This window comes from Geospiza fortis, unplaced genomic scaffold, assembly GCF_000277835.1.
Source record: "Geospiza fortis unplaced genomic scaffold, GeoFor_1.0 scaffold636, whole genome shotgun sequence".
Lineage (NCBI taxonomy): Eukaryota > Metazoa > Chordata > Aves > Passeriformes > Thraupidae > Geospiza > Geospiza fortis.
This window is the reverse complement of record NW_005054435.1, coordinates 1,175,129-1,202,678: the sequence shown is the minus strand read 5'-3', so window position 1 is coordinate 1,202,678 and position 27,550 is coordinate 1,175,129. Positions and strand designations below refer to the sequence as shown.

The following is a 27,550-nucleotide window of genomic DNA, read 5'->3' as shown; positions in this document are numbered from 1 at the left end:
ATTTAGCAGATACATTGTATTAGAGACAAAGAAAGTCAAGAGAAGGAACAAAAATAAACTATTCCCCCTAGGAATTATATCCAAGATTGCTTTGTAAAACAAACCAACCAACAAGCTGCTTTGCTCTGGAAAAGCAAAAGGTCACCAATCTTGGTGCAAATACAGCTATAAAAAGTTTTTGGCCAAGTATCAAAGAGCATGTTTACAAAAGGGCAACATTCATTGTAACACTAACCATTCAAACTTCACAATAGATTTCAGGAGAGAACAGGATGCAACGTCAAACATCTGTTATCACGTTATTTTCTTCAGCTCCTCTGCCCAGAAATGACACGGAGACTCAGCCCATCTCCCAAACCTCACGAGAGGCCAGTCAGACGTGGGCCAGAGGCTGCTTTGTGACAGCTCCCCATGCCCAAGACAGATGGAAAGGTCACATTTGAACAGTTTGCTCATAAGGCAGCTGAAACGTCTCACTGAACAGAGTCAGCTGTCCAAACTGCACAGACACATCTGGCAAACAAAGCCTGCCTGGAGGCGATACCTGCTGCACTGAAGCAGGACAGCCAGCTCAGACAAGGACAGCACATCCAGCACTGATGGGAGGGAGCTGGGACTTACTGTGCTCGTGGCTCTTAAATGCACTGTGCAGACACAATAGGTCCAGCCTTCCAAAAATCACCGAACCGAGCAAGCACTGCATGGAACAGAATCGATCTCCTCTCAGGCTTCACAGCCAAAGGGAGAGGCAGCATCCAGAGCTGCGCCTCCTGCCTGCAGCCCCTGCTCTAGAAGGGCCCAAGAACCTCTGCCCTCTGCACTACCCCAAAAGAGTATCCTACAAGCTGTACAGCAGACACTTTTCATCAGAATTACTTACTCCAGAGAGACTGGAAGGAAAATGCAAGTCTGAAAAGTAAATCATCAAGAATCGCACTTTCGTTTCAAAATGCCTGATGTCGGTTCCAGGGATGGATATCCAAGACATAATGTAGAAAAGGGGAAAATTAATAGGGCTATAAGCAAGAAACGAAAAATCCCCTCTCAAAAATCCCCCAACAAAACAAACCAAAACCCCACATACTCATCTTTGGATTTATTGCAGGAACACTTGCGGTGGAAATTAATTCATGCCTGTTGTGCTTGAGAAAGTGCTACAGACAATGTTTAACACATTTAGTACATGATGGATGTTGCCTTTTTCTGTCCAGGAAACAAATGTGAAGTTAGAGAAAGTGGGCTATGTTCCCTTCCTGGAGTCAACATGTCCAAGGTTGGACATGCTCCAGAGATGTGCTTCTTGAAACATCTGTACATTGAATATTTGACCAGTTCTAGGCCAGGGGATTTAAACCAACTGGGAATCACAGGCAATTTCCTAGAGCCAGACACTTCTGCAGCTTGTCAATGATGGGGAATGTTGCACGTGCAGAGCTGCACCATGGAAAAACGCTGCATGACTGTACACTGCAGCTTTGGATACCTCCTGGTCAGCATGAGCCACCCTTCACTCTCAGACAATTAACTGCATCAGTAAAACTGTCTGATGGTGCCACGATTGAGGGATACAAGACAGCAACAACATCCATTTTCAACTGTTTTTTTTTTCCAGACTGCTACCTTCTTTCCCCACCCTCTCAGGCACCAGTACTTAGGGTGAGACAAAGAGGAATGTTTTCTTTTAAGCAGAGGCGGAGGAAAAGGTTACCTTGTTTACCAGTAACTCTGGAGTACAAAGAACTACTTTGTCTTTATGGAAGAGGCAGTAAAGGTAGTGTTTCTTAAGGGCTGAGGTTTCCAAGGCTGCCCTTGTTGATGTGACTGTGACCCAGAGGGCTGCCTGTAATCCCAGGGAGCCCAGGCAGTGAAGGGCTGCTGGTTTCAGGGTCAACACAACTGCCTCTGCTCCCAGAGAGGATCCACAGCGTGCCTGAAAGGATGGGAGGAGGAGGAAGCTGTGTGCAAACTAACACAGGAGGCTTTGTGAGTCAAGAGATGGTCAACAGAGAAGGGGACGTGATCTTACTGCTAAGGAGGAGATACTTTCAAAATACTTAAACAAATGTTTTTTCTTGCACTTCATTAACATTCTGACACAGCTGCAAGACTAGCCCATGTGGAATCACTCTGCTATCTTTTTTTTTTCTTTCCTATGCAGTGAAGCTCAGTATTATTATTAAATAACTTCCATTCATTTGTTTTCCATACAACCCACAGTGATCAATTACACTGATTCATAGGCAACGAAATCCAAAAATGTTCTATACTAAGTGTTTCTCAACGCTGAGAGAATATCCCATTTATACAAGAGTATTCAAGATATAACTGATTTTTCAAGCTTTCTGAAAACTGATGAAGTAGAACTATTTCCCCAGAAAAAAGGCAAATGGGACAAGAAAAATCTGTAATGAAACACGAACAGCAAGATAAAGAAAGTGACCTTCCTGAGGAATGAAAAGGAATGTAAGAGATTAGATGATATTTCCATGCATGCAAGTAATTATTACAGTAACAGCAGCTATCCACTATCCAGAGCCACTTTTCATTTACATTGCTTTAATTGCAGTATAAATATTGTTGCCACTTTTAGAAAGACTTTAAACAATGCCAATATTTAAGACCTCACTCCACAGCTTACCTGTCCATCCCAGATCTGTGCTGTGACAAAATAAATAACAATTCTTTTAACAGCATACAAGAAAACACAAACTTACTTGATATTTACAAGCTGTTTGCAGGAGTATATATAGGGAACAGAAACACTAAGAGCCACTGGATTTTAACTGGAAATTGGTAAAACCATCAGTTGTTATGTAAGAGTTAAGAAAACGTGAGTGTGAATGGCCTACCTTCACTGCCAAAAAGTTGAGGCCACTTTCATGAGCCAAAGCTTTTGCTATCATGGTTTTTGAGCACCCAGGAGGTCCATAAAGCAGGACACCCTTAGGAGGCTGGATCCCCATTCGGATGAAGGACTCTGGATGTTTGAGAGGCCATTCCACTGCCTGCTTCAACTTCAGCTTGACATCTTCTAGTCCTCCTATGTCTGACCAAGATACCTGCAGAACAGAGCATTTTTGCTGAATTCAGACCATGGAGCAAAACTATTAAAGTAAACAAATCAAAAATGCTCTGTAGAATGTGTACTGGTTCTTTAATTAAGTTGTTTTCAATGAATCACTTCTTCAAAAAGTCTTTATTAAACAAGAAGCACAAGACAGGCTTGTCAGGAATACATAAAGGCATGTGTTATGCCCTACCAAAAAAGCAGACAGATCTAAAATCTACCACACCTCTTCCTACGTGGCTGTCAACAAGCCTGAGACTTTTCTCCACATCTTCCTAGCCTGCTCTTCCTCTGGTCACCATCCACTCCCATTCACTTCAAATATTAAACATGTCAAGGCACACCTAAATCAAATTATCTGCTGCCTTAAAACACTCTTCCAGAAATTTGCTCAACATAAATCATCCTTCAGCTCTGGAAAGCGAGTTACATGTGAAAAGCAAGCAGAGTGCTGCTGAGAGGTAAGGTATTGCCTTTCCCCCCAAGCTGAAATCTGGTGTCACCCTTGGTTTGTCCCTGTTTTCCCCTGATGCCAGGACAAGGAGTGGAAACTAAAAGTAGACAGTCCCTGAGAAAGTTAATTCAGTCTGCTATTGAAGTTGATGAAAAAAAAGCATTTGGATGTGGTACAAGCACTTTTATTTAAGACCAAGCAAGCTTCAAATCAATTAAAATTTCTCTTAGATTGTCAGATTTCAACATAAAAGAAAATTACAAAGAGAGCAGAGAGCAAACAGCAAACATAACAAAAGTTTGTGTTTATGAGTCAGATATGAAATAGTGTGGCTATTCATGGTCAAATAGCGTGACTTTAATGTCATTTAAAAAGACGTATTACCTACCCCTACAGCTCTTGATTCTATGTAGGAGCTTTGTAAACTGCACAGAACTAAATCTGACACTTAGACAACTTTTTCTGAGGGCAGACCACAACATAAGCTTGTTCTCCTTTTTTCAGTATCAATCCTTACTCATACCTGGCAAAGTATAGACAGTCATCGTGTCTTTCTATCTAGACAAAGATTTTGACAAACATGAACAAGAGCATCTTGAAATTAATTAGGCCATCATGAATTCCCTGTAAGTTTCAGCAATAGAAGGCAAGATCTATTAGCAGTACTTGACATGCACATAAAAAGGCAGGGAGAAAACACTTAAATGTTACTTTTACTCTCTTAAATATTCAGTCATTTACCCTCTGCAAATATTCAGTCTACTGAATATCAGTCAGGCATCATTCAAGTGATTTTTCACACCCACTACGTGGCATTTAAGACCACTACAAGTGACAGAATTGTACAGAAAAGGTGAAGTAAGGTCATCTTACACGAAGGTTGTTTTCAGCAATCTGGAGACTTATTCTGACTTTGCCTACAATTTAAATTGTGACAGTACAAGGTGAGGAACTGGTGCAGCAATAGTATTAAAAGCAAAAATAGCTAATAAACCACTACCTTCACATTCTGGTGAATTCTAAACAGAACAAACTTGTCTTCATTTCAAAAGGAGAGAGATAAGTTTTGAGGTTGGGAGAGGTGAGGCAAGAGAGGTTGGGGAACAGTCTACCAGCAATAGTTACACTGCTCTCCCCTGCACAGGAACTCAAAGGAGAGGTCTTGCAACAGCAGCAATGAGGTGTGATGTTCCGTCACTGTGGAAATGGCTTTAAAGATCAGCCTTGGGGCTGGGCTCATACATACAAAACCAGCTCTCTGCTACACCAACATTTCATTACTGCTGCAATCTTTAGCTCTCCCCAGGTCAACAGAGCTCAGAGTGTGATGCAGAGCTGCAGCTCTCCAGAGGTTATTAAGCACCAGTAATAAAGAAATAAAGCAGACAGGCAAAGGATGTCTTATCCAGAATCTTTTGCCTGTAAAGACACAAACCTGAGTGTTGAATTACACTAAAGGGAGTAAAAGAGGCAAGCAAAACCCACAGCACTCTCTGAAAAAAATTTCATAAAGACCCACAGGAGAGGGAGGAACAGCAACTTGCAGTGCAACTCTCCAAAGAACTGCAGTATTAACTTCCTGATTTACAATGTGCATCCTCTTTCTCCTAAATCCTTGCTCTAGAAAAAGCAGTCCTTTAAAAAGGTTGTATCACACAGCAAAGTTCAAGAAAGGCTCTTCAAAATGGAAGGCAAGATGCTACACAGAACTAGGCAGCAAGGATTTTACATTTGCCTTGATCACAGCCAACACAATTCAGACACAAGAGAAAGGAATTGTGGCTTTATTCAGAAGTTACTTTGAACTCTTGTCATTTGATTGGCACATGGCTACTGCAAAGCAATGAAATATGAAAGAGCCCCACCATCTAAAAAATGAAGCTGAAAATCAAAAAATGTCATGTTTGTCAATGGTTTTACTTGTAAGTAACTACATGGGCCAAAGGCCCATCCACACCAAGGGGGATGCCAAGTGAGTACTCCATCTGCAATAAATACCTAAAAAGCTGATATTATAAATGTAGTTCAAATTCCTGTCTTCTCTTTGGGGAAAAAAATCTCACATCTTATAATTTATTTAGTGTTTGAAGTTATTTTTAGCAAGGATTTTTTAGATTACAGCATTCACAGAATACTTTGAGATGGAATGGACTCTAAAGATCATCTAGTTCCAAACTCCCTTCCTTTGGTAAGTGATATGGGAGGACACAAAATCTGTTGCACCCAAATTACTTTGGAATCTACTTTAAACTCACCCCAGGCAGCAAGCAGATGGCTTGAAATTTACCCTACATCTTCAGAGAATATGCATTGCTTTGTGGAAATGCAGGTTCTGTTAGCACAACAATAATCTCCACTATGCTGTTAATAAAGGAATGAATTGCAGTAGTACTCCAATAACTCGGTGGGTGTTTAACAAATAAAACCAAGTGACAATCAGGGAAAACAATCACTAGCAGGATGGTTTAGTGGACAAGAGGAGCCTGAGGAGTAGGTTGACCAGGACTGAGAACAGATTTCCTGCAGTACCTCAACACCTTGCTTCTACCTGCCTGTGTTGTGCCATTGGGCAGCATTCCACCTGGCTCCAAAGGGACTGGAGTGCCTGAGAGGCACAGCAAAGGAATAACAACCAACCTGAGCCTACGAGCCAGCAGCACCACGAGCAAGGCAAAAATCAGCAACTCTGGCTCTCAGCAGAGCCACTTAGCCTTGGGGATATTGGTGCCATGACACCATTTCCAGGAAAAGCTGTTTGGGGCCAGCCCAGGCAATTCCACCCTGCACAGCATGGGCTCTTAGCAAGCCAAGTGTGACATCCGAGCTGGCTGTGGGCAGCATCCGGTTCACAGATTTTATTTCCCATTCCTATAAGTTTGGGAATAAGGGTCTACAGTTGTGCAATCTAATTCCAAAATGACTCATTTTCATGCAATGAAACATAAATGTTTTCTTCCAGGGCTTGGGGAGCTGCTGAGGAACACCAACACAACTGCTCACAGAATCGGGATTTAGTCAGATTAAATAGAAAATTCTTCTGCTCGATCTTCTTAACACAGATCAGAGCTCCCTTAAACCAGGTCAGTTCCCCAGCCCAATTTATGCTGGGTCTGCTACTGAACTACTATAATATGTAATTAAGAGGGCAGTGAGCATGGTAAAGATGAACACCATCAAATGAACTGTTCATATAATGACAGTCACATGACAGGTGACTGGCAGTCATAATCAGCCTACAGCATTGAATTCTGCCTTCATTTGAAACCATATAATACCACTGAAGACATTCAGGCCACATTAACATAAAAATCAGAGCAATCAAACTGTTTACAGTTTCTTTCAACATACTTTGGTTACAAATGCTAACAGTTGGTTTCTGCTTTAGCTTGTGTCTGCTTCCCAGAAGGCTCCAGCTTCCACGGCTGTTCCAGACCTTCCCTGAACATGCATCTGAAGATTTGTACCCCATTAATCCACTCAGCATAAAAAACTAGAGATCAGGAGATATGATCCTGCACTCCCAAACTCTTCCTGGAGCATCAGGAACCATTCTGCAAACAGTTCTTCAAAATTATAAATAAATAAACAAACACCCAAACAGAAAGATGATGCATAACATTCACCAGTAACCTGAGGCTTGCACTCCATGAAATTCCTCTTTTCGTGGCCCTGACAGTGTTGCCACAGCACTGCACAAAACAACTTACTTTTGGCACATCAATTGCCACCTCCCTCATGGCGCTGGGCCTGACATCCTTCATCCCCTGCAGGAAGTCATTGAAAGCAATCGTCACTGACCCAGCCACGGCGGTGTCCCACAGGCCGGGCCTCTTCCCCAGCACTCTCCGCAGCGCGTACAAACCTAGCGAAACAAGAAAACATGGAAATAGGTAGGCTTCCTCCTGGCTCTCACGAGCACAGTGTTCCACACACAAACATACTGCAGCACTGGGAAGGAAATGATGTTCCAAAGTGTCTCAGTGCTGGGCCTGAGCTATGTCAAAAAACATGCAAGACATTTCTGAAAAGAGAGCACAAAAAAGGGGATTTAACAACCACAGGTAGAATATAAACTGTATCTGTTCCAAAAGACAGAATGAAACAGCCTTGTTCCCCTTTTCCCAGAGATGAAACTCTCCAAATGTCCATACATTGATGTGAACACATTTCTAAACCACAGAGGAAGCAGGACAATGAACATTCAAGGACATGTTAAATCAGCTCACAAGAAATCCACAACCTCACCCACTTCTCTATTATCAGGACAGCATCTTCAAAACTTAAAAAAAAACTGATGAGATTGCTTTAACTTCCATTGGAACCATATTTTCCCATATAATAAGATGCCAGACACCTGCATTTTTCTTGATATAGAACAAACATTCCCTGTGACACTCAATAGTTCTTTGTTCCCTTCAGCAATTACACTTTTCAAAAGCAGGCAGAGCTTTTACCCACTCTTTTGTTTGGACAAATCACTCACATAGAGTATCTATAAATCTTGATACTAATTCCTAGTTCTCTCCTATAAATCAATCCCTCAGAAGCCACACAAGTCCCACCTACTCACACATCATTACATCAATATTCCTCAGGCAGGGCTGAGAGGTACCATTGGCAGCTCCCAGGCATTCCCAAGAGAGCAACTGAAGCTCCTGTTGTGTAAGATGCCCAAAAGCAGGATTGCTTCCCCTCTATAATTATCCCTTTTAAGGCCTAATATAATTTAGAGTTTTATTGCTTCTGCTTCCAAACCTGTCCCTTGACTGAAAATGTTAAACTTTTTTTTTTGGTATATTATTACATGATGAGTATAATTTTATGTGCAGGTACACACACATCCAGATACGCAGTATCTGTTGCCATGTGTTCCAAAACAAATGAGGCACTTCATACCACACCAGATCACCTTGCATGACCATAAAAAGACAAACATTTGTTAAGTCTCTTCTATATTTAACCAAACAAAACATCAATTAGTGCTACATGAAAGGACAATAAAAGGGATAAGCCGTTTCTGAAAATAGACGTGGTTTTAACTTTCAGCAGATTGTTGTCTTTTTTTTCTGCAGAGGCACTGGTAGATGCAGACATGCAAAGTTTCTGACAATGACAGGAATTCTGCATTTCCTACAATATATACAATGTGTGAAGAGATATTATATGTCCCCTGTGAAGCAGTACAGCTGGTGTCTCTCCATAAAGTGCCAATTACGGCAGAGTCGGAGCACCTGCATCCAATACGCAGGCTCTTAATACAATAACAGAAAGGAAAAAAGTTTGTATTTCAGGTTTCCCCTTGCACAGAACATCCAAAACTAATAAGATACATAAATAAAAACATTCCATGAGGCCAAGGAGCAAAATGAAAATCTGGTCACCAGAGGACAAGTATAAAATGTAACTGACTCATTTTAACAACTCAGGCAAATTTCTCACCCACTTCTTCCTTCCCTCCAAAGAAGTTCATTTTAAGCAAAGAAAAACCAAAACAAACAACTTCAATGAAACAACATAGATTCACCCCCCAGATTTAAAATTTATATCCAAACAAATAACAAACTCAACATACTATTCCAGTGTCATTGGAGCTAAGACTTTGTGGGGTGGGAGTGGGCATTGGGGTCCAGTCTTCTAATTTCTTTCAGGGCAGTCAATTCACATGGGAATCTCAGTTTAAAAAAATGCAAGTTTTTAAAAAATAACATCACACAAAATTAAGGCATAGAGAAAGCAAGTAAATGATAAAGATATCCACTTATTTCTATACCTACTCCACCAACTACTCATTTGAGGCATTTTAAATGTCATAGTTATTTTTTTCCCCTGACATGAGTACCTCTTAAAACCAAGCACATTTGTTTTAAAAATTGAGAGAGAACACCAAATAAAAATGCCCAAGGAGACCACTGCTCTTAAGGTTTGTTACAGCCAGTGCTACAAGGAGTACAAGCGAAATTTCAGTCCTCAGCAGTGGGTTTGAAAGGCAACAGCTTTGATCCAGAACAGGAATAAAGAGGTCACAGCTTTCCAAACAAAGCCGGAATTCATTTCAGCATGTGCACGCACACGCCACTGCACAGGTCAGCATTTAATTGAAACAATGTTTTACATTAAAACAATAATAAAAAACAGATTGAAAAAGAAAGCATGATTCTTCCTGTTTCCTCCTGTTATCATAATCATTCTTTCCTGCACTTCAGATTGACCTCTAACAAGAGGGGTGGGGGAGGGAGCCTCAGTAACAGGAGAAGGATCCAGCCAGTGGCTTGCCAGAGGCAGGAAAACACATCCTTGTCTTGAGACGCTGAAAGATGGGTTTAATGTAAGGAAATGCAGGGTAGGATGCAAACCCTGCTGCCAGAAGCAGTGCAGAGGCAAAAGAGATGGAATCTTACAGCAAAGCCATGTCCATCACTACACAAGTTATAATGCAGATAGAGACAGGAACACCTCAGAAAACATCAGGCACCTGGGTGTCTTCCACATGGGAATGTTTTGGGTTGAGTGTAGTATCATTGCTGTGAACTGGCTCTGAGCACAGCACCTGCTTCAGCTCTGCTTGCTGCTTTTCAGATGTTACTCCATTCTTCAGGGTTAATGAGTTCCAATAACCCCTTTGGCAGTGCCTGGGAGGGCTCAGAAGTGGGAGAGTGGGTTTTCCCTGTTTTATTCCAGCCCTGCATGAGGGGAGGAAGGACTGAAGTGCTGAAGGGTCAGTGGCACTTTACACAGGCACAAGATATCTATTTTGAGCAAAGGGATAGTGAACAACTCTGATCCTCAGTGAAGTGGCAATGGAAAACCCCGGTTTAAACAAAAAAAAAATAAAAAGGAAAAGGGAAAAAAAAGAGCAGCATAATAAGGCAAGCATGATTACAAACAATGGAAAATAAACAGTTTGTTCCAGCCCAGCAACTGTGTGCTCTACCTCACCAACTCATCCTGTCTGTCTAGAACAGAGGAAACCAAGTGGACAGAGGGGAAAAACCCAGCAGAACGCCCTGTCCTGGTACAGATGATCCTTCTTTGGTACCAGGCTATGCACAAGGTCGACAGCATTGTCTGCCTGTAAGATTTTCTTGCTCATAGCTTGGCTAAGTTTTGGCACATTAGGTCATAATAACAAATATCTGAGCCTAAAAATAGATCCCACGACACTGCTATTATTTGTCAGAGTCTGTGTATAATCACACACCACTGTAAATAATAGGAAGCAGCCACTCAGAATGACCAACATATATACTTTAGGTTTCCAAAACAGAATATACACACAGCACTTGAGGAAATAAACTGAGCCCAACAAAATGGTTAATCATGTATCTTTTACTGCCCATCAGCTATTCCTTCTGCAAATCCATCCTGTCTGGACTTACTCCATCAGAATCCCAACACCAGAATTTTTAAGTAGCTTCAAAGAAATTGTTATCTTCTTGTAAGATTGTTTACAAGAGTAAATGTTTCTTCTTTCTCTGTTGAGCTGGCATTTCCCTCCCAAATTCTTCTGGCCAAACCCAGAAGACACACACTATTTCTCCCTGTCAGATGCTCTACCATGTGGCTGGCAGTGGAATGTTCATGAGAGGGGCACGGATGGGTAAGACCCCAGCTTTCTTATGGCACTGGAGGGGGCATCTTCCTCTACTTCCAGATCTTTACACACTACACTTCAAAATTTAACAGGTTTATGCACAGAAAAAGCATTTCATATAACTTAAAGTCAGTTTAAAAATGTATTTTAAACTTTTTTTTCATTTAACCCATACATAAAACTGCATTAGGGAAAAAAAGTCAGGAAGCAGAAACCTTGACTTTGTGCTCTCAAAACCATATTCTGCAATCTGTCTTTAGCTGCCAGAGCTATATGGGAAAAATCCCTGAAGAACTTTCATGTACTGTTTGCGCAGGAAAGATAATGCCCTCAAATCCCTTGTAACCATAACATTGCAAATTCACTGGGCTAACCTGAGCACAAACCTAGTGCAGGGATTATATCCACAATTTATAGTCCTTCCTGAAGGGCCCTGACATTTGCTGGAACATGTCTGTGGAGCTGCTGAGAGGTGTGACAGGGGAGGGCAAGGAAGGAAGGAAGGAGGAACTGCATTTTCAGAAGTTCTTTCGTAGAGGAAACGGTTTATTCACAGATCAGGTACACACACACACGTCATTTATCCCGACACTGTGACAACAGAGGGAAACAAGGAATACCAGACTGCCTGTTCCTAGCCTGCTCCCAGACATAAATGTACCTAAGGGTGGTCACACGTGTGTGAGGAGAAAAATAAGCACTGCCAGGCTACCAGAGCAGCAAGGGCAGAAAGACAATGAGCAACAGCTAATGGCTAACTGCCCAGTCTAATTGTAATTAGGAATGTTGGCAAAGGATACAGCTAAAAATTAACGTCAGGAGACTTATGAAAACTTTGCCTGAAAATGTTTAAGTTGTATCCCCCAATAGTAACCAATCATTCCACATACAAATGCCTACTAACTGCATTGCCACACATGAATAACATCATTTCTTTCATACCACTCAAGCTGCAGAAGCAAGAACATGGTGACATCTGCCAAGAAGGTTCATTTAAAATATTAGTTACAGCTATTGATCAACTCTTCTGAAAAAATAATCCCTATTTCCTGCTTATATAAATATCAGAAGGCAGAATGGGATGTGCTTTAAACAGATTATTAAGTACTCAAGCCACAACTGTGTGCATGAAGTCAGCAATCTCCTCATCCAATTAGCTGCAGATTTTGGATAAACACACACTTAAAATTAGTTATGATGAAAACCAAAAGTTCACATGCCCTGACTGCAGTGAGTGCAATGTTCCTCGTGCAAAACCAAAAATCAAGTACTATTACAAAACAAACAAACAAACAAAAAAAAAGAGCAAAGATTTTCTTTAAGAAAAAAGATTTTCTTTAAGAAAAAAATAATTCCAAAAACCAACACAGCGTGCACCAGCATTGCTGTAGATGTAGGCAGTTCTGCAGAAAAGCCATCATTCCAAGCTTCTGCTGGAAGAAACAATCCCAAAATCCATGTTACAGAGGCCAAAAAAGCCACACTGCTTTGCCATGTGCGTGTGCAAGCAAGGGCCCGTTTGCTCCTAATCTGCTCAGGCAATTGCATTGGTTTGGAAACACCCTCTGCTTCAAACACCACAGAACACAGCACCAACTTCACACTCTTAGCACTGAACACGGACATTGGATTGTCTTGCTCTCCTTACACCATAAATTAGAGTGATGGAACACAGTGCCAGAAAACTCAGTTGTCCCAGTCCAAAAATTCATTCGTATCTTGACTTTTATATCATGTCTGTGCTTTTCAGTACATTTCAAAATCCAATCTTCTGCCCTTTCTGCAAAAATTTCATAACACTTTTTTTTATATTGACCATCTGACTAGATATGTTATTAATATTCCCCAAACTCCCACATTTTCTACATGACCTTTTCACAAAAAGGCAAGCAGCCTTTCCCACCTCATTTTGAATGTCACATGGGAACCAGTACTCAGTTAGACAATGCAATAGCAGATTGTTTGCAACAGCATAGCTTCAATATTTGTCCCTGCTACTAATAAATAAATAACAACACAGACATGGTATTTTCAGTCACTTTCCATAAGGGAATAAAATAATTATAGCATGTCAAACAGATTTAAAAGGGGAAGCACTGCAACTGCAGTCAGTTAATTAGAAAGCAAACCAAAAACCACCCTGCAAAACAAACAATCCCATTGCCTTGGTCATCAACTGCCTCTGTCAAAATCTGCATTTTCAACAGCATCTCAAGCCCACATTCCTACATTTAGCAGTACAATCCAAGAAAAATATCCACACTTGCTGCACACTCCTAACAGAACCCGGGTCCAGACAGTGCTGGGAAAGGTTCAGAATCTTTATGGCTTAAAGAAAGGCAGGATATTCTTGATGCCCTAACACTGGGCTGTTTGATCAGGGCTGTGCCTGAGCTGAAAAGGAAGAGCTCGATGGGAGATAGGAGGCTGGGAAGGCAGCGACTGAAGGCAGCGTTTGTCTGGCTGAAAGAGCAGCCAGGGGCTGCTCCTCGGGGCGCACAGAGCCGCACTGTTAATCACATTAGCCCACACGGCTCATGTTTCCTGCAGGTGGCCAGGCTACCACAACTGCAGGAGCTGGGGGGGGAAAAGCCACACAGGTCTAACAAAGAGACATTCCTGGGCTTCAGGGGAATTCACTTCCCTGCCAGTGACAGGGAAAACCAGAAAAATCCTAGCAGACAAACCTTCAGTTGATTATTGGTTTTTAATTCTTACTTTTAATGCAAGTGGACTGCAGAAAATCTTTTTTGGGGGGTAGAAGATACAGCAGGAAGTTTCTCAGCTCCAACAAAAAGCTAAGTACAGTACACTCCTAAATAAATCACACCTTTACAGATCTAATATCCACATAAAATCAATATACAGAGCTATGGATTAAACAGCATAAAGCCTCTCCATCCTGTGTTATTCACCAGAATGCAGGGATAATTAAATGGGCAAATGAACAGCACAGACAAGATCTCCAAACAGCAGGACTCAAAGTTATGAGCACAAGACTCACAATTGTTGACCAACAATTGACTCTGTTGACCATTATCACATGCCTATGAAAGTGGCTTCACAGATTCAGCAGAGTAATGCTGATTCATACTGGTCAAAAATGCATCTCAATCTCTTATTTCTCTAAGATTATTTGGTAACAGAGAGCTCAAGCCAGTAAACCATTCTAATCCTAAAGGCTAAGCAGGGTGATACCTTTTTTAGGCAATTAAAAAAACTTCTGATGCAAAACAAAGTCACCAGTGCCTCTTTCACAGAAGTCTCAAAGTCTCAGTGGTTGCAGCATCCTTACTGGAAGCAAATCAATGTTCTTGCCAGTGACCACTATTTAAACAAAGCCATTTGTTCTTCCTCTCCTCATGATGCTATCTTATCACAGCCCAAGTGTTTTATATCAGCACACTGAAATGATGTGTAATGAACAAGGATGTTCAAGATAAATCCTGAGAGTCACAAAGCAAATACTTCCTTTCTCTGTAAACAATATGACTGAACCCACTCCTTGAAGAAATCAAGCTATATTTATATTCACCCTCTTGAAATGCTACAGGCAGCCATAGAAGGATAAGTTTATAATAAATTGCTATATTTGGAAACCTTTGTTGCTAAGCATCTTCTAACATTCAGTACAGTTTATACCATTCATGTCCCTGCTACATAATTAACATTTCATATGTTTTGGTTTTTTTAAAAAAGAAGTACAGTGCTTATCTTCACCAATAAATTAAAACCATTATAGTTTTTTAGATAATTAATAAAAGACCACGTGGCAAATTAAATAAAGGAGAAGCATCGAGATCTTAAGGTCATACAAATACTGATATTATATGCCAGGATATGGCAGTATATCTTCTATACACTCCTCTGCTTGAGATAAAACAATTCAGAAGGCAGCTGTTCACACTAAAAACCAGTCTACTAAATAATTTAGGATACAGTAGACCTCTCCCAGCCTGAAGAATATGACTTTCTCAGCTACACACATAAATCAGCCCTTTTCTTGTCAAGAATTCTGTGTGTGAATCCCTTGGATGGTACTCAAGTTCTCAGGAGTCTACCAAGAGGAGCCCAGTGCAAGCTGATGTCCCCAGGATGTGGCCCAGTGCCCAGCATGGAATCTGCAGGTTTATCACATTTGCCTGTTATCTTCTGTGGAAATCTCAAGTATCTTGCTAAGCAGCAGAGAATCACAGCAAATCTTAGTTTCTCCCGTGTAGCCATGACAGATATTGCAACCCTGGACATGCAGATATCCTATAAAAATCAGCTTTATGGTTTCATTTTGGTGAGAGGCTAGAACTGTATCTTCAGTTTATCTTCTTTATAAAAATAAAACCACTCTTAGCTGATTATTATAAGCGCCTCCATTAAAGGTGTCATGAGTTTTGGTCACAACACCCTGTTTGGGAAAGTCCAGATCACACTGCACAGATTCTCCAAGTTACTTGTCCTTTTTGCCTCTCCCTGCCCATCCCAGCCTACACCACACCACAATTCTGTACACACCATAGTCACGGGGGCCTAGAAACATTCAACACAAAATGGACATTACAGGCCCTCAAAACTTCTTCAAAATTCTCATGAAAATGCAGAGTTGCTGAACAGAACATGAAACTTGACTGTCTGACCCCAGCAGTACCACTAAGCAAATCTTGCACTGGAGAACAAACAACTTCTGCCAAAAAAACAGTTGGAATATGTTTAATTCTACAATGGTTATTTACTTTCCATTAACAAATGGTCTTCAGAATTATATAGAAGGAAAACATCAAAGGTTTTATAATGAAGTATCTTAGGAAACCTGACTAGAGATGCAAAAGCCCTACAAATACTACATTTACCATGTTACTAATTACTGCTCTCTTGGTTTATATAAGCAGTATATACACAATACATGTGTTAAAAAAACAGAGTTGAAGTAGAAAGATAAGTCCTCTGGAAAATGATCTAAACTTTGTATTAAGAATATAAACATATTTAGCTTGCAACCTTGCAGTCTTTCCAGCCCCAAACCTAAGGATATAAATGGGGTATGCAGGACTCAAGTCTCCCACAGACCACAACAGAAATACAATCAGCAAGCAACAGTAATCCTGTGCCAAAAACTGAACATGTATTCCTGAGTTCTGAAATCCTTTTTCTAAGCTAGTTTCCACATTTCCCCTGTACTTAGACATACATCAAGTCTGAATGTAGCACAAATAACCTTAACATTTGTGAAAGAATTCTTAACTCAGATGCTGTTTTAATACCAAGCATTTTGGACATCTAGATATGTGCATTAGACATCTTACTTACATGTTTATACCATGCTTTATGATGTAATATACATATATATGAAATGTTATGTTCAATTCTAAGGCCTACATCACCAAAAAAGTTATTGATAAACTGGAGGCAGTTCAGAGAAAAATCAACACAACTTCTCGGAAGGCAGGAAGGACTTATTTATGAGGAAAGATTAAAAGAGCTAAATATTTATAGTTTGGCTCAGTAATGAACGAGGAGGTAGGGGACATGAGAACAGCCTAGAGATATCTGAAGGGTGTAAACACTAAGGAGGGAGAGCAAACGTGTTATACAAGGATGTAAATAGAAATAATGGGATAAAACTAAACAAGGGAAGCTTAGGCTGAATATCAGAGAGCATTCCTGGACAGCAAGCTAGCTTGGCCCACAGCAGAGTTTCTGAAGTGAAGCAATAGGAGCCCATGCATCTTGGAACAACACGAAAAACTAGACAAAACACTGGAAAATTTGCCATATGAAGGAATCTTGCTCTGCTGAGGAGAAACAGTATATTATAAAAGTATTTGCTAAGTTCAACTCCAGTGAAAGCAGTAATATTTTACAAGGTGTTGAAAATGTAATATAAAAAACAGATAAAAAGCTTACCTGGAAAAAAAAAAAGAAAAAAATCTCAAACTAAGAACATTCCTTAATGATGAGCAACCTAAATTCAGTTTATGTAACAGCTCGACTGACTCATGCTTGTGCAACTGCTTGAGGAGGAAAATTCACGCGGGCTGCAAGGAGTTAACGGCGCTGGACTGTATTTTCCCCAGCAGAGGTCGCCCCACCGTAAAAAACGCCAGGGAAACTGACAGCACGGATTCAAACTCGAAGAAAGAAGCGCAACAGGAAGGAGACATCCTCCTCCCCTCATTCCCACCACTGGCTTTGGATGCAAAGTTCCTGGATAACACCATGTCCTGCAAGCAGTCACAGGTAAGATGCCTGAAGGTTTTTGTCTATGCAGTGCTCAACCTGCACAACATTCCAGATTTATTTTCTAAGAGGTCCTCAAGAAGTGGGTAAATATCATCTATTTGCAGCTGGATTATGAATCCATCTGCACATGCATAAGTAAAAGCCTCAGCTGGGTCATGTTTGGAATTGAAACCACAACACTTCTCCCTGAGAACTACATTACATTGAGATTACATTAGTTGAGTGTTTAGTATTTGAGCACTGAGACACAGGCAGACCTGACAGGCTTCCAAAAACACAGGGGAAGGAAAATAAAAAGGGAGTTTATCTTTTTTATTAACAAATATATACAAGCAGGAAAAAATTATGTTTTCTAACTAAAAACAGCACTTAAAACACAACTGAAGCCAAGAGGAAAGCACTAGAAAACAAATAATCTCATATATTTTTTTCTTCTTGATCCATAAAAACTCCACAAATTCCTATTTGAGAACTATCCCTTAAAAATTCTGCAAGCTGGCAAGCAAAGACTTGGCTTTTCCAGGTGCCATCATCCCTAATAAAACATCTGTCATCTTCCCAGTCAGTTCCGATGCACGAATTATCCGTGCTCTGTGCCACTGCCAGAGGAAGCTGTCCCGGTGCCAAAGGAAATAAAAGGAACCAGCACATGCAGCAAACTTATTTGTGAACTACAAGGGAGCAAACATGTGTAAGCAGGGCTGGACAGTTGGATTTTGACTCAGCTGTTTTAAAGGGCTGCTCGTGGGCAGATTTCAGTTCCAATGCTCAAACTGTGCAGACGCACTCTAGCAAAACCCAGGATCTGATAGAGCGTACTTGCAATATTTCATCCAATGAAAACAGAAGTGAAGCATTCCCTGGAACATACTGAACCTTGGCATGGATAATTCTCCAGGGCTATGCCTGTTCCCAAGGCCAAGGGCCACGTTCCAGCCCCCAGCTCAGGGTGCGCTCAGCAGCTCTCTCAGCTCGGCTGCACAACCTGAGCCAGGTGCACACAGCGCCCTCGCCCCTGCCAGGAGCTCCTCCTCTGCAGGGAAATGGAATACAGGCACAAAATATGGAAGGGAGACACAGGAAACACCCCTGAGGCCCACTGCCTCCACATCTTGGGAACAAGGACCTGCAGGACAAGCTGTGCAGCCAGAGTGACTTAGGATTTTTGTGTGCAAGGGGCTGTCTAGAAAATAGAAAAACTCTTAGGGATGTTAGTTAACTCCCAAAACCATTGGTTTACTGAGAGCAAGCTGTCTAAGATCCTAGAAATGGCACAGGGGATTCCCCAGGGTTATTGATCTTAACACTGCATGTTAAAAGTTATTAATTTTCAAAGAATTTTTCTGATCTGCCTGGGAAGAGCTTGGCTGTGTTTACTTTGGCACAAAAATTAATAAACGTTCAGTGTTTTAAAAGCTATTAGCACAGACTGTGGGTTGTTTTTGCTTTAATAAAGAGACTAACAGTAAAATAATATCCTAAATAAGATAAACAAAGCCTTACCTGCTTCCTTGCACAAGGCTGCCAAGTCTGCACCCACATAACCATGTGCACTATCAGCCAGATGTGCCAGCTGCTCTGCTGTGAGTGAATGGGGAACCTTCTTGAGAAGCTTCTGGAGTATGTCCAGACGGTCGTGGGCATTGGGAATTCCAATTTCTATCTCCTTATCGAAACGCCCCGGGCGGCGCAGTGCTGCATCCAGGGTGTGAGGGCGATTGGTGGCCCCAAGGACCAACAGCTGCCCTTCACTGCCTTCCTGAAGGCATCAAACAACACAAAGTATTACTTCTAAAATACAATTAAATGTCAAACAGGTAATACAAGAGGCACTCCCATTTTAATCCCCAAGAATCTCCTTTCCTAAATCAGGAAATTAAGAACCAAGGAGAGAAAAAGAAGTGCTTGAGCTAAAATGCAGTGTTGGCACAAGAACAAAATGGTATCAGCAGACCTTGAATAAACACTGTTGGGAAACAAATCAGTTCAGGTATCAAACCCAAGAGAGATGGGAGGTTATAAAGCTTCCTGTAAGTCCAGCAGGAAAAGCAAGGTCAAAAATCCTAACCAATTTCCTCAAGCTCTGCTTCTTCACTTTTACAGTGAGGCACCATCAGTTAGGAGGTCTCCTGTAATGTCATTCTCTTCTTGTGAATGAAGCACTCTTTGCAGGAAGAATATCAATCAGCCTTTGTCACCAGAAAATACGTTCTGCCTGTGAACAATTTCAGGCTGGGCAACTCAAACTGCCATGAAGGAAAACAATGAGAAACTTGCAGATTACATAAACAGAAGAAATTTATTTTCATACTCTGGACAGAGTTCTTTCATCTTTCCTGCTAATAATCATAAAACAATAGATGAGAGATTGCCAGACTTTATGGGCTTAATCCATCATTTACTCGAGTCAATTAAATTTACTGTTACTTTATTAGGCTTTTATTTATGTCCTACATACTGCTCTGGCACTCTTGAAATAGCTGCTGTTGCCTTTAATCATGCAGTCTACATATCACCAGAAGTATTCCGATGACTTTGATTTCAGAGCAATTAAAAATACCTGGTTTAGTTGAATGATGGGCTATCACTGAAATTTCAGTTTGATCTTCAAAACTACAAGAGGGGTAGAAGGCAAAGGAAAGGCAGTGAATGGAAGAAACCTACTTTCTTTTAAACTAACAGTCTTCAGGAGACATTTCTCTCCTACATCCTCTGCTTAGCATCCAAAAAAACATTAGATTATTCTACAAAGTCTCACCTAAGTCTGTTTCATTTCCCCACAAGTGATACATCTCAAATTGGCTCCACTGTAGAAGCAATATTATTTTGTTCAGTGAGTCCCCATGTACATAATTGTCCCATTGGATTCAACTTACTGAGCCAATGCCATCCATTAATGTCAGCAGTGAAGCAACAACTCTCTTTTCCACTTCATTCTGAGCCCCTTCTCTCTTTGGACAGAGTGCATCCAACTCATCTATAAATATAATTGAGGGGCGACTGAGGGGAAAAAAATAAAGGGAAAAAATGTTAAGGTGCTGGGGAAGATTTAAAACACTAAGGCAGAGGAAAGCTGTTCATGGAAAACATCCAGTTCTACAAAAACTAACAAGCATCCCACTCAGAGAGAAAACTAAAATTAATACTATATTAGACAACTAATACCTTCAGTATGCAATCATCTTTTGCTAATGTACAGTGAGCACCGGTCACATGGAAGTCTAAAATCTGCCTTAACCAAGTCTTAGAAATTTGGGCAAGATGCCACCCTACTCCAGAGGAATGCTATATCCAGTACCAACACCAACTCATTTAGAGCTGGCCTCCAAAGATAAACAAACTAGAGGAAAATCTGGATCCTGGTGAAACTCTGGCTCATGCTTCCCTCTCTTGAAATAAGCACACAATGCACTAACAACACAGGTCGAGGGCTTCTGCACCATCCCGAACATTCCCTTAAAAAGGGCAGTGTCCTAAAAGATTTAAGAGGCATCCTAAAATGTGACTGCTTTCCTCCTAGCTAAGCTCAACATAAACAAATTTATTTCCTTTTAAAAAGCACTGGCTAAAAAAGTCACAATTCAAAGCTTCTTGGAAACATTTTTCTTTTAAGAACACTAAGGCTGGAACCAATACCATGAATAAATTTCTCCAAAGGAACATACCAGAGAGAAGCCTCAGCGAATATCTGACGTAACCTCGACTCAGACTCCCCATAAAACCTGTAAGAATTAAAATATTTTAATAAAAATCTTGCAGTTTTTGTCTTTTGCAGGCAACCTGGAAAATTACTGCTTGTGAGTTACAAAAAGCCGTAGCTCACTTTCAAGGTCCTGAAGTCCGGGCAAATCTACAATTATCTTTATTTCCACAAGGACCAGAAATTAAGGTGAAATGGGGCACAGGCAATGTTAGAGAAAAAAGGGAAACTGCTTCTCTTCTGTGTTAGAAACAATTCTAGCTATGTTTTTTTACCTACAACCTACAAAAAATTACTACAAAAAATTTATCTACAAAAAATTACTTCTCTGGAGACATCAGTCTGTGCAGTGTCATCTTAATTGCAACTATGCTTTAACAAGTTCATCTTCTAATTGCAGAAGTAACCGACAGGCAACTGCAGATGCAACTTTAATCCCATCTTTAATTCAGTCCATGCCTTACACAAATTTCCTGGCCAAGTCCAATATAAACATCTTTTAATACAAGAAATGTAAGCGCTACCTGAAAGAACCCTTTCCCATTTGTTTCTGACTCTTGTGGGCAGGTAACCCACAGCAAATACTACACCTCCCCACAGTGGATGGAGTGATGCCAGGGTATATTTTGGGCTACTATATTTACAGAATTAATGCAAATAAAGTGGGTGGACTTACTTGCTTATGATTTCAGGGCCGTTAATGACAGTAACATGAGCGCCAACCTCGTTAGCGATGGCCTTGGCAATCATGGTCTTCCCAGTTCCTGGAGGGCCATAGAGCAGCACTCCCCGAGGAGGAGGGATCCCTTGGGACAAGCACATGCAGGCAAACAGAGTACACAAGTTACTGGTGATAAATGCCAGGCCCAGCCTGCACTTGCACACTTCACTGTCCCTGTTACTACCAATAATAACTTGACCCCAGCATTAATTAATTTCACAGACATGGCATTATGATGAATTAGGCTTTCAGGGAAAAGATCACTCTTAAATGGGACATACATACACATTTTGTATTTTTAAAGCTTAAAAGATTCTGTTTAAAAAGCACCTATTTAAATCATTATATTTTTCAGCAGTTCATTATAATCTTCTCTGTGTTTTCTCAAGAAAGTTACTCAGCTGAGTACTTAACATCCATGAATACCCTTTAAGTTATTCATGATTCTTACAGTGTCATTATATCAAATTTCCCAAATCAGAAAACCACTTCTCTGCAACACTCCAAAAAAAGTTCTAGAGATACTGTAAGGCTTGATTTAGGAATGTTTGCAAGATGGTGAAAAACACACATTAAAAGGATGATTCTGCCTATTTAATGGCACATGTTAAGAGCCAGAGACAGAAACATAAGGGACTTTGGAAGAACAAGGTATTGCTGTGTACAATTGAAGCTGGACAGAAAATACAGGTAAACTGCATGAAACACAACTGTGATCCCAGGTAAAGAGCCCACCAAAGAAAGTTTAAGACCAGCAAAGCCAAATTAAATGGCCACAAAAGCCAAAAACAGAAGCTGAAAAATTAGAAAGCAAAAAGACAAGCGTTTGACAAAGGCCTGACCCCAGCAGGTTGGTGAGACACAACCAAAGAAACATCAGGTGGGACTGGGAATCAGACAGGGAAGGATGCCTCAAGGGCAGGCCACATGCCCAAATCTTAGAAACTAATACACTGGAAAAGGGAAAAAATTATCTGCCCTCTGACAAAGAATAAAAAATAAAAGCATCCCTACATACAGGTTCCTTCAGACCAGCCCTTTAAAGCATGTGCTGCTCCCTCCTGTGGTGTTTCTGGCACTGGCAATACACGGGGCTGTGGAACCACAGGCTCACCTCAGCTCCAGCCTCACTGCACAGGAGCAGACAAGGACTCCCAACGTTTGGATGGGGGTTAAAGGATTGTAACTGCTGAGAAAACATCCTCATCCATCATGTGATGAGTAGAGAATCTGCTCAAGCTTCAGGGATTAGGTATGAAGAACACTCATGCTGAAGCAAACCCTATGGTGATGCTGGGGTTGGACCAAATTGAGCTGGACCACTCATGATGGAGATGCCTCACACCACCCCACTGAAACCTGTGGATCATGGCCAGGAAACAGGCCACCTGTGTGCTATGGAAACTGTCCCCACTGAAATCACCTCCCCTGTGTGTGGGGAAAGAGGTCATAGAGAGAAATAAAGGGCCTCCAAGACAAGAGAGTAAATAAGTATTTATAGGTAAAAGAGCCCTGTCTCACAGCAATGCACACCTCAACAAGGTACACAGCCATTTGTGATAAATACACAGCACAGTCACAAAAATCCTCCAAGTTTTTATATATATTACCTACAACCTTATATATGGCAACAGTAAATGTATCTGGTATTCCACCCTGTAATTCCATGCTGAACACATGAGCAGTTTGAGTAAGCAGCCTCAAAAGACCTCCTTGAAATTTTGCAGGAACACACAGGGATAAAAAAAGCAGAAGAATTAATCTGAGTTCTCCTCCATTTAAAAGATACGATTAACTGAGTCTACCAACACAAAATCTTACGACAACACAAACAACTGCCCCTTTCAAGTGTCCAAGTACAGAAATCTTCCCTATTTGCTATAAATTCTGCTCATGCACGCCTGAATTTTGGTGCAGACTCACATTTCTTCCCTGCTCAACTGTTTTTCACACAGGCTAACCAAAACATCTCCACAGTATCCACACAATGTAATTATAAAGCAGTTTGACATCATTTGGACATACAAGTTTACCAGATCAGTTACATAAAATTTGGTGCATAATCTTGGAGTAATTAAGTGTTTAAAAATAAAAAAAAGTCACATTAAAGACAAAAGTTAATGAAGAAAGCCAGCTCTCAGGCATCATACCATAGCTCTTGAACAGTTCAGGTTGCTTCAAGGGCAGTTCAACAGTTTCTCTAATAGTTCTGAGCTGGCTGCCTAAGCCTCCTATCATGTCATAGGTGACCCGGGACTGACACTCGCCATCCTCTGCTGCACTGGTCCTTGGCTCAATAAAATTGATTTTAGTTCTTGAAGAAATGAAGTAAAAACAATCTGTATTGCTCACTGCTCCGATTCTGCCAGTTAGTGGGAGTCCCTCAGTGCTGCCTTCCCCAGGCAGCTCCAGATCCTGGGGGAGGTCTGCACCATCTCCCCTGCTGGTTCTGTCTCCGTGCCCGGAGTCTGGAGCACTGGGTGTGACTGGTGAGCCTGGATCCACAGCTTTGTTTGGGGTGCTCATGGAGGCAACCTCAGGACTGTCACCAATGTCCATCCTGCCCAGCTGCAAGGACAAGTCTAAGGCACTGCTCTCCAAATCAGACCTCTCAAGGTCTGGCTCATTGGAATCACCGGGAATGGCGCTGCCCTGGGCAATCAGCTCTGCACCGTCAGTCCCCTTCACTTTCATCACCACGATGTTGCAAAGTCTGCCATAGTAAGTGAAGGCCAAGAGGTTTCCTGGCAGGATTATTTTCCCATCTGTGAGAAGATTAAAGAAGAAAAAAAGACAAAGATGATGCTATTTCAATCTACTTTGGCAGCAATTAACACTCAAGATATTCTTGCATCAGAATAATTCTTTATCAGGAAGCTTAGAAAGTACTATAAATCAACAAAACAAAAGGCAATTATGAGGTAATTTCAGGTTCTTTGAATTATCCTTCTGTGCACAAGCAGACTCTACATATGATACTGACAAATGTTTATCCAGTAATCTCCCTACACTTAAACTCATGATTAATTTCACCTTTTTAAATTTCATACAAAGAGAGGATTTTGGAATTAGTACTGTAAGAAGTAAAAACTTTGTATGCACTACCTTCAATAACTTACCTTGCTTTTTTTGCCTTCCTTATGTACACCTACCACCCAATGAAGAGCAACTTTACTTATTTACCACCAACACAAAAAAAAAAAGGGATTCAGAGATTGGAATTTCACGTTAATGTTGTTATTAATGTGCAGCAGTGCACTCTTTTCCTCACAGTGCAAGTAAACTCTGGAGTGCACCACAGCAGCATCAGCCTGAAGGCTGTCAATGGGTGCTGAACACTCCTAGCATGAGCCAAGTTATACAAGAAATGGACAGGAGAAATGGAACCACAACTAATGCAAATGAGATATCTGCAGCATGACATAATCAGTTAGCCCAACAAGACAGATCCCTGAACAAAGTGTGAACAAAGTAACTTTCCCCTATTTTGCCACACGCCCTTGATTAAGAACATAAAAGGAAAATCCTTGCTCCTGTATCCAGAACTACAAAAACTGAACAGTCAAAAGAGAAGCAGTAAAACTCATACCAAGGTTTCTCAGCAGACAAACAGACATTTCCTCAGCATTAACAGTAGCATCTTTGTCCCTGTGGTAGGAAGGGAAAAAATTGGTTTTCCAAGCACTTAAAACCAAAACCACAGTCCACAGCACTTCACAGTCTTCATATCATATGGACCTAACCCTGAAGGTATTAGATACACAGTAATAAAAGAAGTGTACCTATTTAACCCAGTTTTGCCAAACAAAATGTTGTAATTAACAAAACCCTAAGCTGTATTTATCATTGCTTAGGATCGCCAATAGGCAATGCAGGCATCTTAATCATTGCTACAGGTACTGAACTGAGAAGAATTTAGATCAGGCAGGTCTCTTTCAGCCTTGCAAACACACATACACAACTTTTATTGACTAAAACAATGCCTTGAGCACTTGCACACCCACTGCCAAAACACTCCAAGATTTCCCACAAAGCATTTGCTAGTCGTTTAATTAGCTGACTCAGAGCTAAGACTCACTTCATCCCCATTTTGCAGACGGAACTCCCCAAATTCTGCGAGCACTCACACACCTGCAGGCTGAAAAGCAGCGGCACCAAGGACATTGACAGCAGACGCTGCTGCTGCAACTCCAAGCGCGAACAACGGGGGGAGCCCCAAGCCCGCCAGTGAAAGCCGCTGCCCGATTTTAGCCGTCAAAAAAAGCAGCTTGATGGAAAACAGGTGTATTAAGTTAATTTAGAGGACACCTCTTAATAGATCAGAGCCTTTCCTGATGAGTAAACACGTAGTTAACTATACGTTGTTGGGGTCTGATTCTTTTAAGTGGAGGAAGAGCTAAATGATGCATACAAGCACTACCCAGAGGTGTTTGATTTGCAGAGAATGAACTACACCTGTAAAGCATCTAGAAACCTAGGAATTACTTGAGCAATGGGCCTTCAATGTGTTCTTTTAGTAATTTATGTCCTTGCTTCTTACATGAAACTACGGCTCTCTGGAAATCAGGAGGAATTTCTTCATGGAAAAAAAAAAATCTGCAAATGACTGCCTGGGAACTGGGATGTTTATTTACATCACAGTTACACTTTCAAAAGTAACTGTAAAGTAACTGTATTTAGGAAATAACTATAATCAGACTCTACAACAATCCAAATGCCAACTCTGTGAAGTGATAAGAGAATGACAACATTTTCAAGGGATCTGCTCGAATAAAAACCTCAGTAAGGTTATAACAGGTTCCATACCTCAACTTTACATCAACTTCCTCTGCCTGGATGACTGCACCAGTCACAGGCTGCACAGTGAGGGCATCACCTGGATTTACTTTCAGGTTCTTCTGAGTGGTTTCAGCCAGCCCAATTTTCCCCCCTGGGAAGCCTGCAGTGGGCCAAGCAGTACAGACCTGGGAAGAGTTTTCAAAGCAAACACCTGTCAGTTGAGGTCTTGCCCTGCTCATTTCCAGTCAAAGTTAATATGAAGGATAAGGTTAAAACCTGGTTCCACTGAGCAAGAGACAAGGAGCACTGAGCTCTTTAAGATTTGATCTAAGACACTTTCAAAATTAATATTGTTATATTTTGCCTACAGATGTGATAAAAAATTCCACAAGGACTCTCTACACATTCTGGAGATGACTCAAAAGCATACACTATGCTGATTAGAAAAAGCCACACATCAGTGAAAAAACAATAAGCAAGTAACTATACACTTTATTTGCAAGTAGTACAGATGTGTTTTGCAAGATATAATATAACTCATTACTCACACATGACTTATAAATTTATAGGAAAAAAAAAGCTAGCTGCATAGATTTTTTCCCACACAGAGAATAAAGATGCAACTACAGTGCAGAAAACATGGAAGAGCACATTCACCATCTTTCTTAATACATGATCCATGCTTGTTCCATTGAATACAACAGGAACAGGCTAACAGCATGGGAAAAGCACTCATAGGGTCAAGAAAGGGTCTCACCTCCTGCCGCCCCTCAGCGGAGGTGAGCAGGGCCGGCCTCCCTATGCAAAGATCCGCAGACTTCATGCTGCTCAGCGACAGCTGCGCCAGCGCTCTGCGCAGCATCTTCGGGACTTTGTCATCTCCTGAAGTTTTCGGGACGAAAAAAAATTAGTTTTTTTCTGCCCTTCCCCTCAGTAACCCCGGCGTTTCCCGCGCTCCCCGAGCAGCACAGCCTCGCCAGCCCTCAGGGCGCCCGCGCTGAGGG

General features: G+C 41.2%; 1 protein-coding gene across 1 annotated transcript in view; it reads right to left on the bottom strand.

The window, feature by feature from the left end:
- SPATA5 (spermatogenesis associated 5) overlaps positions 1-27,425 on the bottom strand; it is a 160,557-nt gene extending 133,132 nt beyond the window's left edge. The window contains exons 1-10 of the mRNA XM_031061994.1: positions 27,304-27,425; positions 26,574-26,731; positions 25,357-25,415; positions 23,918-24,532; positions 21,723-21,852; positions 21,012-21,068; positions 20,223-20,346; positions 18,850-19,105; positions 7,229-7,383; positions 2,850-3,059 (exon numbers count right to left, since the gene is read on the bottom strand). Of these exons, the coding sequence (XP_030917854.1) occupies positions 2,850-3,059; positions 7,229-7,383; positions 18,850-19,105; positions 20,223-20,346; positions 21,012-21,068; positions 21,723-21,852; positions 23,918-24,532; positions 25,357-25,415; positions 26,574-26,731; positions 27,304-27,408 (1,869 nt within the window). The 5' untranslated portion in view covers positions 27,409-27,425. The remainder of the gene's footprint in view (positions 1-2,849; positions 3,060-7,228; positions 7,384-18,849; positions 19,106-20,222; positions 20,347-21,011; positions 21,069-21,722; positions 21,853-23,917; positions 24,533-25,356; positions 25,416-26,573; positions 26,732-27,303) is intronic.
- Between the last annotated feature and the right edge of the window lie 125 nt (positions 27,426-27,550).